The following is a 14,881-nucleotide window of genomic DNA, read 5'->3' as shown; positions in this document are numbered from 1 at the left end:
ATAACCTTCCAATATTTGTATGCTGGTCTTTTCTGCATACTTCCATTTTTGAAATGTGACATTTTGTCCTCCCTTTGCTGTAGAATCGACTGTGCTGGGATCCTAAAACTGCGCAATTCTGACATCGAACTTCGCAAAGGAGAAACAGACATCGGGCGTAAAAACACGCGTGTGCGGCTGGTGTTTCGGGTACACATCAACCAGCCCAATGGCAGGACCATTTCTCTGCAGGCGTCTTCAAACCCCATCGAATGCTGTAAGTCACAAACGCCACAGTAGGGTAAAAATAAACTTTGCACTTGTGCAAAAAGGGGGCTTCCATTGTCATACTGAGCTATTAACTGTTAAAACAGCAGCTACCAATAAGGTTTATAGGCCTTACAAGCAATACATGTATTGTTTATGAATCCTCATCTATGGTTTCTGTTTTTTCTTCGTAACTGAAGGTCCATTGTCATTTGTGACAAATATTTAAATGTAAATATACATTAAATGACAAACTGAAAAGCTCAGAGGCTAAAGGTAACTTAATATAAGACTTATAGGTAGAACAAGTGGCTGGCTGTGAGTTGCTTAATGGAAAATAATGACTCAGGGTCTGACAATGAAAATAGTGGGGGGGTTTCCCTCACTTTGTCTGTTTTCAGTGACATTTAAAGAGCAGCTGTTGGCTGAAAATCTCTTAGCTAGGGGTCACAAAAACATCACAATAAAGCAGATAAGTCTAACCAAGAACTGCTGTTTCTCTGGCTCTGTGCTTCTTGGAACGTCGCGAGATCGGATTTTATCAAAATGCCTGTGTTTCCCTCCAAAAGCCCAACGTTCAGCTCAGGAGCTTCCCTTGGTGGAGAAGCAGAGTTTGGACAGTTACCCTGCCTCTGGAGGTAAAATGATGCTCCTGAGCGGCCTCAACTTCCTCCCTGACTCCAAGGTGGTGTTTGTGGAGAAAGCGCAGGGTAAGTAGCTGTCACCAGGCCATGTTTACTGCCCTTCAATTTCCTTTCTATCTCTTTTAAATGTCTTTCTCCATCTCTGCCTCCATCGGCCTCTCCTCCTGTCAGAATCCAGCAGTGCTTGCCAGCGATCCACATGTGGTGTCCATTAAGCCACAATATTTTTAACGAAAGCATATTTACATTTGCTGAAGGTTCCATTGCCTCTTCACCGGCGCTTGCCCCAATTTAAGGGGTGAAACGAGAACAGGGCACGTGCAACTTCTCTATCTCTAACTCTCCCTCCCCTGCTCCCTCGTTTCTGACATTTAACTCTCCTGCCGCTCCATCTTCCCTATATCCCTGTGGATGCTCACACCAGCTGCGTGTCACTGAGTCATGGTTAAGAGGCTATTCCCGTTTTTTTGTCCAGATTTTTCAGCCATGTGTTTCCTCTGTGTGTGGGAGGAAGCAATGGTAAAAACATCACTGATCGAGTTTGTGAGTGAATGATCATTTCCTTGATTGCAGCCACAAAGCCAAGCAAAGGTCAAGCACCGTTATACCTCCAAGGCCCACTGAAACAAAAACCTGCTGCTAATAAAGTAAAAAAGACCTGAATGAGAAACGGTAGAAAAAGGAAGGTTCTCAACAGACTTAATCATTAATAATTCTAGGTTTTAGATAATCGGCCAATCACAAAATCAAGATAATATATTGATTTCATGATTGCTCTAATCAATTTAATTATTGCGGTAGCTCCCATGACGACTGAAGTGAGGTTTAGTAGGTCAGAGAACGGCACCATTGTTTGGTGTGAGAAGAATCAAATGAGAAGCTAATACCCAACAATGAATGTCAGCACGATGAAATGGAACGTTTTCCCTACCAAATATCAGGTTGCACTGTCACTTCTTATTGACGTCTCCTGCTACCGAGGCGCTCTCATAAAAGCCTTGGAGAATCCCAGCTGGCGTTCCTGGCCTGAGGTCGAGGGGGCTCCAGAGGCAGATGCACGGATGCTGCTTCCAAGGCTGAAGATGATGACTTAAATTAGAAATATTTCATCTCGCAGATGCTATTTCAGTAGTCCTATAGCTCCGTATGGACATCACCCCAAAAGAGAGAGGTGGTGAGGGCAGGTGGATGGCTTGGTGGGTCATCTGCAATTCATGGGTTCTCTCATTCTTTCTGTCATCCTCCATTTTTCTCACCTTTATCCTCGATCCCCGTTAAAAAGATTAGTCTGTGTGCAGCTTTGCATTATTAGAATCCCGACACTCTCCTGCCCTTGACATTTCAGTGGTTTGTTCTACGGTGTCAAAAAGAAGTGCAGGAGATCTACACAGAGGTTTCTCTGGCTACCACTTAGTCTGCTTTCATGTAAACTTTAATTACCGAACTTCCATTGCCTCTAAAGTCAAAAGCCCATTATGGAGCGCCTCAAACACACACACACACACACACACACACACACACACACACACATGCAGGAAGACAGACGCTGATGCCAACTATCTATGACTAAGTTTGAGTGTAGGCATCTGGAAAAGTACTTAATCTTTCAGCTGCATTTCTAAATATTGTCTTTTGACCAAAACCTTGTAATTATATTATGGATTTATTCTATAAATTTGGTTTTTATTTTCCTTTGGAAAAGTTCATGACTAAATGTGCACATGAAATACAATGCTGTATGCCACATAAATTCTTACTCCATGGGTTTACACACTCACTCACACACACACACACTCGCACACACACGCAAAGCGACAGTAATCACTGCTTTTGCCACAGCGATGACAGCCGTTCCCTGCAGCCATCAAAGGTCAAGGTGGCGGCTCACTTTCCTAAACTGACTCCAATAAACACCTTCCAGAAAATTCCACAAATCCTTAGGATTGGCAGTTCTTTCGGAGCCCCAGTCCAATGCGTGCGAGCAAATATACGGAGTCTTAAAGGAGATCGCGCAAAAGCCCGATGGCACAAATGAGGCAGCCATCTTTCACAAATACATGTATTTCCTCAATAGTTTCCATTTGTGTTTCACAGACACATTGATGTAGCTGCTTAAACATACCCAGATGCCTGTTTTGGAGTCGTCCATAGAGTATAATTTATTACCAGACACTTAAATCATAAATGACATCAAGGTTCAAGAAGTCGTCAATCTGGATAACTTCAATATTAGCCATAAGACAGCCTACATGTATTTTATGCGTTAATTTATTTCTACATATGTACTTATGGTTCCAGTTCTAAATTCACTTGCCAGTTAATCATCAGCTTCACCTTTGTATTTATTTTTGTCCAGCCATCTAAGTTTTCCCCAGTGTAAAATGACCGGAGCTCATATTGTAGCCCCTTTTTGATAAAAATCATGTTTTGACCTTGAAGGTGTCCATATGGTATTATTTACGTCCCAGAGTCAGGACTGAACCAGGCAGCCAAGGACGAGGCAATACCAGAATGAGCTGCCATTTAATATGAATAACCGAGAATCCTGGCGGCTTAAAGGCACAAGGATTAATGTTGTTGAAGACTGATCTTATTATTGGAACGCACCATCTCATTAACTCTCTTCTTTGGAATCCTTCACCGTTTCAATCATTCTGGTACTTTGAGGTAAAGCTCAAAGTATCAGAAAGGAGCAAAATAAGGGTTGGACTAAGATTCCATGGTCACTTTGGGATTTCTTAGAGAAATAATAATAAAAATTGAATTTTCTTGGCAGAAATCCCCCAATAAGGGCTGGCGGTGAAGATATTTTTTAGAATCCATCCCCAAGTCCACCGCTCGTCTTCATCGCCCACAAGATAACTCTGTCCAGCCGCGGCACGCGCACGTGTGTGTTTGTTGATGTGTGTGCCGTTAGCCTCCGGCCCTGTTTGTGCTGTTGAGTCGGAAGTGTTTTCAGCAAGTCACCCACGAGGGAGTCCGTGTGGAGGGGTGAAAACAGAAAACGCCCTACAAGGATAGGTAGAGAACAGAAGGAGGGAGGAAGAGGAGAAGCCAGGGTCAGGGGCAAATAAAGACATGACATTTATAACCATCATGTCTTTGACCCTTTGTTCTTTAGTTATTAAATGCCTTTTGATTTCCCTGCAGCCTCTTGATTTCCTTAAAAATAGTATAAAGCCTGAATTAATGAGACCGTGGAAAGATAAGGACAGAGCACTGTTTTTCATTCTGCTGACATGTAGACGTTGTTTTGAATAGTAATTATTGCTGTCATTTTTAGGCCGTCATCTTTTTGTGTTGTTTTTGCTGTGTCTCACCCTTTCCATGGCTTTTAGAATTTCCATCTCTGACTTTGAACTCAGTTCAATTATACTTCTTTTAATATGTTTGAGTGCTAAAGTTGTGTCAGATCTTCAGTTTTCCCAAACTGCTCCTTTGGCACTACAGTAGGAGAACATACCTGGCACACCTTTCACACTGTTCTGGCTTGCCCCGCTTTCCGTGGATGGAATAAAAGCTGGAGGCTAGGAAAAGAGTGAAAGAAAGAGAGAGAGATGGGGAAAGCCTACACTCTGACTCAGAGGGGAGGTAAGGGAATTCCCTTGTGAGCTAGATAGTTTTTACATCTGGCCGGATCAGAGCGTTGCTCAGGAGCTCTGCAGCACCAGGGCTGCATGTGGTTCCTCCACCTCTGCTTCAGGCTGGTCAAGCTTACAGCCAAGACTAAGAAATTTCAGAGGTACAGTTTCATATTCAGTAATTATAGGACGCAGTGGCCCACATCAATATCCGCAGGCTGTCACTTTCGTCGTTTAGAAATGTTTGGCTTCTCCTTCATGACTCAGTATATGAATGTATTACTCCCAGCTCTTTTATTTTTGGACACGTTGGACACCTCTACGTGGGACCACACGTGGATAGTGATGTATTTTAGTTCGGACTGTCCTAGCTTTCAGTTAGACCTGCCCAATCTTGCTGCCTCAGCCATCCTTTACACATGTCTTACTGAATACACGGTAAAAAAAAAAACCCAGAGGAACCACTCACAGAATCCTTCCTGATTAGGTTTAGGAAACTTCCTGCAATGTTTTGTTCTCAAAATGCCAATTCTTTCCAGCCCCTTTTGAGCATTTTCGCTTGTGTAAACTCCAATCCCTTGCGCTTTTTTCCAATTACAGAGAAGCCTGCAGTAGAGGATGCAGAGGGATGTGACAAAAAACGGCTGTTGGAAATAAAATAAACACATATGTTGTTTAATAATTATTGTGTACAGGAATCAGTCAAAACAGCATCATGACTGACAGAACCGATTGACCTCTGTCCCCACCTTCTCTGCAGGTTTGTCTGAACATGTTATTGTCAGACAAGCAATTCGGGGCTGAAATACAAACTTGTCTCATTGCCCCATCTGGGGCTGGTCTTGATTTGTGATGTAGAACAGATATCTGCTGTGGTGTAGCACATTGCTGCCCTGAATTCAATTTCAAGGGTATTTCTGAGATTTGGTCAATTTCACTTAAGCTTTGGGTTGTCACCAAATTCCATGATTTCAAACACAATCACAAACTTCCAATACTCTGCGATTCATGTACAATCCCCTTTTCTGATGCATTGTCCTCGTTACTTCTGAGATTGGCACAGGTCAGGTGTTTGGAGTGGAGGGCAGCTGCAAATCAGTCATGGGGGAATCCCTTTGGCCTCTTGGACGGTTCTCCTCCTTGGAAAAAGGCAACGATCGCTGTAAAAAATGTGTTTAAAATTACACAGGCATTTTCTGTCCCAGTAGCAGCAACAGAGTAGCAGCAAAGTGGAAAAGAAACGTGTGTAAACAGGAAAGAGAATGAAGAAAGTACTTATGAAAATCATCTGTGGAAAAGACACATAGTTGCAGCGTGTATGCCTGGATTTTTTCACGAGACAACCTCTGCAATTAGGACTGTGAATCATAATTTCCATTTGAAAAAACACCTTGTGTGAAAGAGAACTGTCCTTGGTCAGTGGAAGCTGTTATTGTACTGCAAACACTTATTCTGATGGAAAAATGATGTCTGGGAAGCCAAAAGCGGGTCATCATAAGGACACTAGCAAAGATTTGCAGTGGACTGAAAATAAATTCAATAATCTATGAAGGATTCCCCTTTTGTTGATCACAAAGAACATCCACTCAACATGGAAGAGAGGTTTACTCAGCAGGCAACTGTGCTGCATTGCCAGCTTGTTCATAATTTGTCAAGAATCAAATAAGAGATGACTCCAAGTAGCCTCACCCTGCATGTGCTCTAATTGCCTGATGAATGAGAGTGTTGTCTCAGCTGTCTGTGTTGGTGTTGGTCTTTGTGGGTCCCATTTGCACAAGTGACTCATGCAGAGCAACAGACTCGCTGCTGTTCCACCTTCAAGGAGAAATCCTAAGGAAAAGCATGTTTGGGTCTGTCGGTCTGCTCGCACGTGTCCATTCATTACCCCTGTTTAAATCTGACCGGATTATACTCCTCCAGAAACGGCTAATGTGTCACCCATTGTTAGCAGCTTCCCCACTTGTCGTTCAAGTCGTGCACCAGAACAAAGGTAAAGGATACTGCAGTTGTGTGTGACTGTGCACATCTGTGTGCATGTGTGTGTGTTGCGCGTGGGTGGATTCTGCATGAAGGAGGAGGTGTTGTCGGGAACAGAAGCGTTTTGCAGATGTTGCAGGGAAGTAAGGACTGAATGGAAACTTCTGCGGTTATCAGCCCCGTGGAAGCACTCTCTGACTCGAAAAGGTATGCCACGTGTGGCCCCCATCCCAAACTCTGCACTGCCTTTTCGCATTAGCTGATGGAGGAACTGAGAAGCTAGTTGTGCCAAGTGATAGATGGGTATGAAATGTTTGAGCGAAAGGGAGGTGCAGAGAGAAAGAAAAAGAAGAAAAACATGTTTACTAGCAGAGGCCGGCGTTGACGCTGTCTAAGGTTTCCCTTTTGGATTTCCTCCCAGTGCGGAGGCGGGCGAGATTCCCTCATGGTTCCCCTAGACGAAACATGAGGAACGCTCATCTCTCTTCATCTCTGTCTGCTTCTCTCTCTCTCTTTCTCTCTCTCGCTGACCTTCTCTTGTGTGCTCCCTCTTAATTGCCCTTCCAGACTTTCAACCACTTCTTTATCCTTCATCTGAGCGTCTCAATGGCAGGACACATGCACAGTGTCACCGCCACGCAGCTCCCTGCTGCTTTTACTGCCAGCCCATTCACCTCATGTCTGTTACAGTAAAGCATATTTCCTATATATTTCTCTAAGTTATGATAGAAAAAAACAACCTTAACTGATTGGTTCGCCATCTGTTTCCCTTTGTCTCCTTTTCAATATGTCCATTTTGGACAGCGATAACTTACTGATGTTCACTCTCTGAATGATAAAACTGACCATTTGCCTCCTCCACCAATAATAAGCCGAGAGTGAAGGAGAAATTTTACTGTCATTCACTGCATGATGTAAAAAACATAAAGCTTTGGTCTTTACATCATCCAGAGCGGCCCGACTTCTGGTGTAGGTATTTGGAATCTGACTGTCCGATGACCTTCTCTGACGGCTTCCTGTCCCACAGCTTTCGCCTACAGTGGCGTTACCACAAGACTCAGGCTTCTTCTTCCCAGTGTGCCACTGGTACAAAGACTGTTTTGTTTCACTTCTGTTTCTGACAGCTCCAATGAGTCAGTCCACCGTTCCACATGGGAAGGTGTTTATTTTCAGACTGTCTCTGCTGTGCTTGTGTTTTTTCACAGAGATGTACTGGGCAGTTTTGTATGATGCACAGCCGTGACGGCAGTGAGAACACTGAATTTTTAGCTGTGAAATAGGGTTCTGTGTCGAAAAAGAAGTTGTTTCACTGAGAGCAGCGCCAGTCAAAGATCAGAGCTTGTGGTAATTCGTGTCACTCTGTGGCCAAGATGTTGCAAATTACCCTCATTTCTAATTCATGCTGCTTGGTGGGTGGTTTGCCCTTTTAGACCAAATCGCAAACATTCATTTGTAGATCTGACCGCTTGACTATTAATTATTGGTGTTAGCGTTTATGGAACAAAGCCAGCTACATCACCCTGAGCCATTTAACCCTGATGTTGTCGGCCATTGTGGTGTGATTCATGCTGAATGCATTATGTCTTTTTTCATAGATGGACATCATCTGTGGGAGACAGAAGCCAAAGTTGACAAGACCTCCATCAAATCTGTAAGTGCTCCTCTCCAAAGACCCAGTCCCACCTTCCCTTGACACTTCAGCATTTCCCCTCCAGGTCTCCTCATCATCTGTCCCCAGTCATGATGTAACCTTCGTTAAGGCATTGCCACTTGCAACATAGACAATAGTGATTACCTCATGCAATCCTGAATGGAATTTTCACGAAACCTCCATGCCCTCGCAGAATAAACATGGGCTGTTGTCTTTTCTGAGGGCTGACATTCGGTCACACTTTCTGAGCGTGGCAATATGAAATGAAACCGGGGGGAATCGTCAGGAAATCGTAATTATCCAAAGAAAGCTGGTAGAGCTCTGGACTTAATTAAGATTTTACTGTCTCGAGTGGAAGAGCTGCAGAGGCCTGTTTGCGCGTGTCTGATGGCTGTGTTTTGAAAAGCTTTCATCAGCAGCATTACACCCTTCCCCCACTTCCACAGTTTTTGTGTAAACTAACCGAGGCAATCAACACAGCCCGCCAGGTCTGGAAGAAGCCAGGTTAAGTTGGCGACTGTTTTTTGCTCCTTATTATTGCTGTTATTTTACTCAGGGAAATGACTTGGTTGCATCAGGAAAGTAAATATTGACTTGGATGTCTAATTGGCCTGTAGAGCTAGCTGATGTGCAGAGTCCCAGATGCTGGAAAATTAGCATGCAAGGTTCGACCAGGGAGAAGAGGTCGACGAAAAGCAAAGAGAGCGATGCGTCTAACTGTAGATCCAACAAACAAGTCACTACTTTTTGAGCCAGTTTTTATTTTCTCCAACTTGCCTGCCCCACAGCTTGCATTGCCAGCCAGGATTGCTTTCTCTGTTTGGAAAAAAGAGGGGGAAGCCATGTACAAACACACAGAATTTACACACTCAATCAGGCACCTGCAGGTTTCCTTCAGTTTCATCTGGAGCACAGACCAGGAGCACAGGGATGAAGGTCCCACACCCCCACCCAACTAACAAACTAATAAAGATCTGTTGGCCCCCAAACTTCAGTGGTCCCCTGAAGCGTGACAGCCATTCCCAGGAATCAGAAACAAACCTAACAAATTTCTCAACGCCACCCCCCTTGTCAAAGAGAGCAGTCAAAAGTTCACATTCGTCCAGACTTGCCGAGGTCTGTCTTGCAGTAGGGAGGGAGGGAGGCCGGCTGGGAGGGAGGCCGGCCGGGAGGGAGGGCGGGGAACAGGAGAGCCTCTCCACAGAGGGATACGGCTGTGCAAACAAATGAGCTGGCTACCGTTCTCCTCTCGTGCGGTACAGGGACGAATCTGAAGTTCTGGGGTTTTCTTCAGAGACAAAGACTGGGCACTGGACCAGTCTCATGGGCTCATACTGCTGGGACTACACAGTCCAGAAAAGTTAATTTAGGCCAGTTACCATCTAAGCCTTTGGCAAATAACTTTCAGACTGGCTGCAACATAGATCAAAGAATTACAACTTGTATTCCATCCATATTTGACCACCAACATGAATCAAACATTATGTTACATTTTTTGAGCTTTATGCATGTTATTTGTATTGCAGGGGGCTATAGTTGTTGAGATCCCACCCTACAGAAACCAGAGAATATCAAACCCAGTTCATGTCAACTTCTACGTCTGCAATGGCAAGAGGAAGAGGAGCCAGTACCAGCGCTTTACCTACCTGCCCCCCAATGGTAACTAACCTTTGGATTTGTACACTGTTTACTTGCCTGTGACATTGAAAGAGATGTATACTCTACACGCTGCGCTCATCGTCGAGAGTATTTCTCCAGCTCTTGACCTACATCAATTATAGTTTACAGTAGCTGTCAGAAAGCTCATTTTAAAATTTGCAAGTCTGCTATTTTGCTGGAGGTTCATGTCAACACATCAGGCCCTGCTTGACTGAGGTCTGTGAGTGAAGGCAGAAAATGTGGGGATCTGTTTATTCTGTAGCACGACGGCGTTCCTCAGCAATGAGGTTTACCTGCTGAGTGACAGAGCCTCCGAGCACTGTTGATGCAGAGAAGTTCTCCCCGCCCCCCCCCCCACCCCCACCCCCACCCCCTTCCGGTACCCTGACTTTCACACAGATGCCTTCTTGGTTCAGCGACACAGCGATCAGTGTACAAAGAAACATCCACACTCAGATGTCTCCCAGGCATTACTCTTTCTTGTAGCAACCTAAAAAGTGAGGAATATCTCGTGCTGTGCTCATCGTGCTCTCTGGCCCTCTCAGTGTTTATAGCTGGCTTGTGCATTTGGAATTTGAAGAATGCACGGCTGAGAGTTCAAATGAGGAATTCAGCATTTGAACAGTGGGCAGAGGTGAAATATCAGCTGTGATATTTCACCCAAAGATCTATTATTTTCTGTTTTAAGCAGAGAAAAAGAAAGACTAAGCATTTCCAAGCACCACAGCTCCCATAAAACACTCCAAAAGCACATGTAACTGAGCTATCTTCCACTTTCAAAACCGCTATTTTGAGACTCATCTCACACTCATGGTAAACAGCAAAATCCATTAGATCAAAACACCGGTGTCTCACTTTCATTGATTAGCGTCTAGTGGCTCCACTGCTGCTAGGATAGTGTGTTTTGTAAATATGATGCGACTCTTAGATAATCAGAAGATGTATTTACGGCCACAGGAGATAAATGACTGGGAATCTGGATGGGGTCCTGAGGGAAAGTAGTGGAGGGCCTTATTTGGAGATGCCGGAGTGCATTATTAGAAAGCATTGTGAAGCTAGCTAACAGTTCGCCATGTTTGTATCGTATATTACCATGTTGTACAGGCACTGCAGAATGTCACACGGAGCCCCCTCGTCCTTATCGCTCAGTCATTTCACTGGTTGAAAAACACAGCTCTTATTAAAAGTCAACTTGTTGTGAAGTCTTATTCACTGCCAAGTTTGCCACGAGTGCTGCACAGTGTAGACCACACAGGCTGTCCCCATGTTCTCTCCAAGGAGCATAATTAACTCTCAGATCCTATGAATCACAAGCTTGTGAGCTCTATTTTGAGATTTAAGATGCTTGTGAAGATGCTCATTAAATGATATGACAGAGCACATTTATAAGAAACAGAAATATTATTGTTTGAATGAAAGAGGGAGACAAGAGTGCTGCATATGCGCAGGGGAAGATCTGGGACTGCTCTGGGGCAGATAGAATCTGATATTATCGAGGAGTACTTTCAGATTTCTGGCAAGTTTTGTGCTCCTGACTTTTAAACTATGTCAGCATTGTAAAAAGAAACAGACCAAAACATCTTCAAATGTTAGAAATGTTAATTTTAGTTATTTGTGATACCAACTAATAATTAAATGCAGAAGATCATTCTCAGCTAATGCGGTATAAAGGTTATAATTAGTGTACACAGACTTTCATTGATGACTATTATAGTCAAGGTTTCATTTCAACAACAAAGAATCAGGAAATCCTTGTGAAGCTGTTTGCTTTTGAGGGTTTCGGTGTGCGTCAACACTAACTGAAACAACCAACAGTGTGGCTTGGATGTCAGGGTGGGCTGAGGGGACAAATGCACACAGAGTTTCACACACACCCCTGTCAACACTTTTTTTGCCTGCTTGTGTGAGAGAGCTCTTCCGTCCCTCTGTCCCACTTTAAACACTGTTATGGCCACTGATGTTGTTTAAAAAGAACATTTCTTTCACACCCTGGTGTCTGCTCATCTATTAAAAGAAAAAGGCGGCTCTGAAAATAGCTCGACGCGTCTGAAACTGCGGAAGGATGAAGCAAACACTCTCTAGGCCACAAATGCATGTGAAAACCACCTTTTTCCACGACGGCCTTGTTATTCTGTGACAATGTGCACAATTGACAAAAGTAACATCAGAAAAAAAGATCTCACCATCTGTTGGTCTCTCGTCAACTCAAACAGGCATATCGTCCCAGGCAGCCTCGATTATTTCAAGCAAGTTAACAGATGCTCATCTTTTTCTAAACTCGTCATGCATCCACTGTGACAGTGCAATATGTATTTCTAACAGAAGAAGTCCACAGTGGAAGCATGCTCTCGTTCTTACGGTCTGCTACATGATAAGCCTCAGTGAATTAGAGGAAAAATAGCAGCATAATAAGTCATAAGAAGTTCCCCAAAAAATGAAACATTCTATTCTAGAAAAAAAAAAAAAGCAGCTATCGAGATCTTAAATTTGTGGTAAATTAGCCATCAGCCAAGAGTTTGGGATGACATTTAAACATGCACAGTCAGCAACATTGGCGGTTTGGTTGTCCTCTCACGACACTGGGATGTCGACCTATACTGTACAGATGGTGCTGACTGGCTCCCAGAATGAGCTCCACTTTTCCAAGCTCCCTTCCAGTCATTCCTGCCTGAGTCGTGGCGTGACGTGTTGCTCTTCAAATCAGAACCGGTTTGCATGAACCACATTAAGTAAAAAGCGCCAATGAAATGCTGGCAACAGCCAAGGCTGCAGCCAAAAAAACTTCTCGGAACCTCTTTTATTTTTACAGGCCATTCGGAGATTCCTCCGCAATATCGAGTTCTATTCTTAAACGGGAGCCGACTCCCCCTGTTGGGCTGGTTTGTGGTCAGAGTTGGAGAAGGGAAAGTCGAAGATACATATAGGAAAAGTTGATGTACCACATATTGTTCTTTTTTCAGAAATATTTGCACAGTCATGTTGTTTTTCCAACAGCTGGACAAAGACTCAACTGTTTATGTCATGTCTACAGTTTGGGCTTTGTCAGCCTCGCTTACAACACACCACGGCCCACTGGGCAAGCAGATTGCATCCACAGTGGGAGACAGTCCACCAGGTACCACGGAGCTAATGAAGTACCACCTGCTCCATGTTAAATCTATGATGTTAGGATAAAATGAGCATATGTTTGGCATCACATATGAGAGCAAAATGATTTGATATCCAGTTGCCTGTTGACTTTCTCATAAAGAAAGTTTCCCTCAGAAGTTTTAAATCTTCTCAAGTCCTGTTTGCTTACCTAATCAAATGCCCAAAACAGTTCCAACTCCAGCTGCCTTCAGAAGAAAAGAAAAGAAAAGTGAATAGGGCCCAACACAAGATGTGATGGAGTGAAAACCATGTGCAGAACATCAACTGTCTGCGGGCCGCAACCCACAGGTTTGAAGGAAATAAAATCCAGCTGAAGCTCGGTCTCGCCTGCCGGTTCTGTTTCTTGTCTCCTGAAAATCTAAAGCTGCAGCAAACCGACCTCCTCCTTTTTAAAAACACTCGGTTTCCAACTCTATTAGAAAGTGTGACTGCAAAGAACAACAGAATCACATTTCTCCTGAGCTACTGCTGATTCCTCATCTTCCCCTAAATTAAACTGTCATGGTGGTAACAGTCACAGGCAGGAAATCTTGTAAAATTTCTTTTCAGACTGGCATCGAGCGCCTAATCACAAACCTTAATCTCCTTTTTTAGTGCTCAACCTAAAAATTTCCACTTCCTTTGAAAAGTATTTCTAAATAAGTCTCAAAATCCATCAAAAAAATCATATAAAACCATATTAAATCACTTTACCGCAACTACTCGGTCATTTCCACATGCACACACCAGATTTTATGAAAAAATCACCTTTTGTTTTACGAGGGCTGAAAACCTTCAGTTTCGTTAACAGACAAAGGGACCTTTTTACGCGAGAGCTCTGAAATAAAACTGCTTGGGAGAGGCTGTGGATGTGATACGCAACATGTAGCTTGCTTGTAATTCCCTTGTTGCAAGGATGGAGGCCCATGCACTGTGGGACTTGCCTTACAATGCAACTCCAGACACCAAGCCGTGCTCCCTGGGCACTACGAGCAGGCCGGGGTGACGCACAAGTGCTCCCTGTTCACCGTTATCCCTGCATCGCACCTCAGCACCCCAGTGATTAACATCTTTTCAAATCCAGCATAAATAATAACACCTTGATAAACAGCATGCAGAGCCACATTTGAACCCGTTCCCCTCAAAGGTTCTATTGTGTACAAACACAAACACTCAGTTTAGACAGGGATCTTATTCACATTGACATCTGTGCACCTTAGTAAATGTCACCCGCTGCCAGAGTAGCCAAGAACTCTTTGGAATCAAACGCTCGCCACACCCATTAACACATTTTAACAATGTGCAGGAATAGAAATAGAAACAGTGTGTCCATTGTGACTCAGGAGCCTTTGCTATACATCTGGGTATCTTAACTCTGCTCTGTTCACTTTTCTTGCTGGCACGATCTGTGCACATGCACTATACTTACATAACAAGTCAGCGGTGAGCTTTTAAATGTGTAGCCTTCTGTCCTACCAGGCTATTCCATTTTGAGAGTTTAAAAAAAAAAAAAGGTGTTTTCAGTAAATGTACTTGACAGCGAACTGGATGCTTGTGATACTTGACTGTCAGAAGTAATCAGGAAACGGCGCAGACAGTATGGGGCAAGACAATGTATAGAAAAAAGAAACAGGATGATCAAGTGGAGGGGGTCACTGCACTCTCCTGCATTAACTGAGGCCCGAAGCTCCTGAAAACCCCGGGCCCATCTCTGCAGCCACTTAGGGAGGCCCAATCAAAATCAAATCATCTCCTTTTTTCCACCCTCTCTGCCTCTATCTTTTGCTCCTGAGAGAATTAATTACAGCTACAGCAAAGGAAACCAAGAGGTTCCAGTCTCGTTTGAACAGCAGCAACAGCAGTGCTTTAAAGTAGTCTTTTATTGGATATCAGAGCCAAAGAAGAGTCCAAAGAAAATGGGTCTTACTCATGATTAGAACCAGCTGTGGGTTTCCAAACTGATGATTCATCCATTCTTCCTCCCCTCCACCCCC

The 14,881-nt window shown here is 43.8% G+C and overlaps 1 protein-coding gene across 3 annotated transcripts in view; it reads left to right on the top strand.

The window, feature by feature from the left end:
• LOC101079060 (nuclear factor of activated T-cells, cytoplasmic 1) overlaps window positions 1–14,881 on the top strand; it is a 45,367-nt gene that overhangs the window by 14,518 nt on the left and 15,968 nt on the right. For all 3 annotated transcript variants that reach the window (XM_003965936.3, XM_011605365.2, XM_011605364.2), the window contains 4 exons: window positions 84–256; window positions 816–956; window positions 8,044–8,099; window positions 9,626–9,758. In XM_003965936.3, coding sequence (XP_003965985.2) covers window positions 84–256; window positions 816–956; window positions 8,044–8,099; window positions 9,626–9,758 — 503 coding nt within the window. The remainder of the gene's footprint in view (window positions 1–83; window positions 257–815; window positions 957–8,043; window positions 8,100–9,625; window positions 9,759–14,881) is intronic.

Source organism: Takifugu rubripes, chromosome 7 (genome assembly GCF_901000725.2).
Source record: "Takifugu rubripes chromosome 7, fTakRub1.2, whole genome shotgun sequence".
Classification (NCBI taxonomy): Eukaryota; Metazoa; Chordata; class Actinopteri; order Tetraodontiformes; family Tetraodontidae; genus Takifugu; species Takifugu rubripes.
This window is presented reverse-complemented; position numbering and strand designations above follow the sequence as displayed.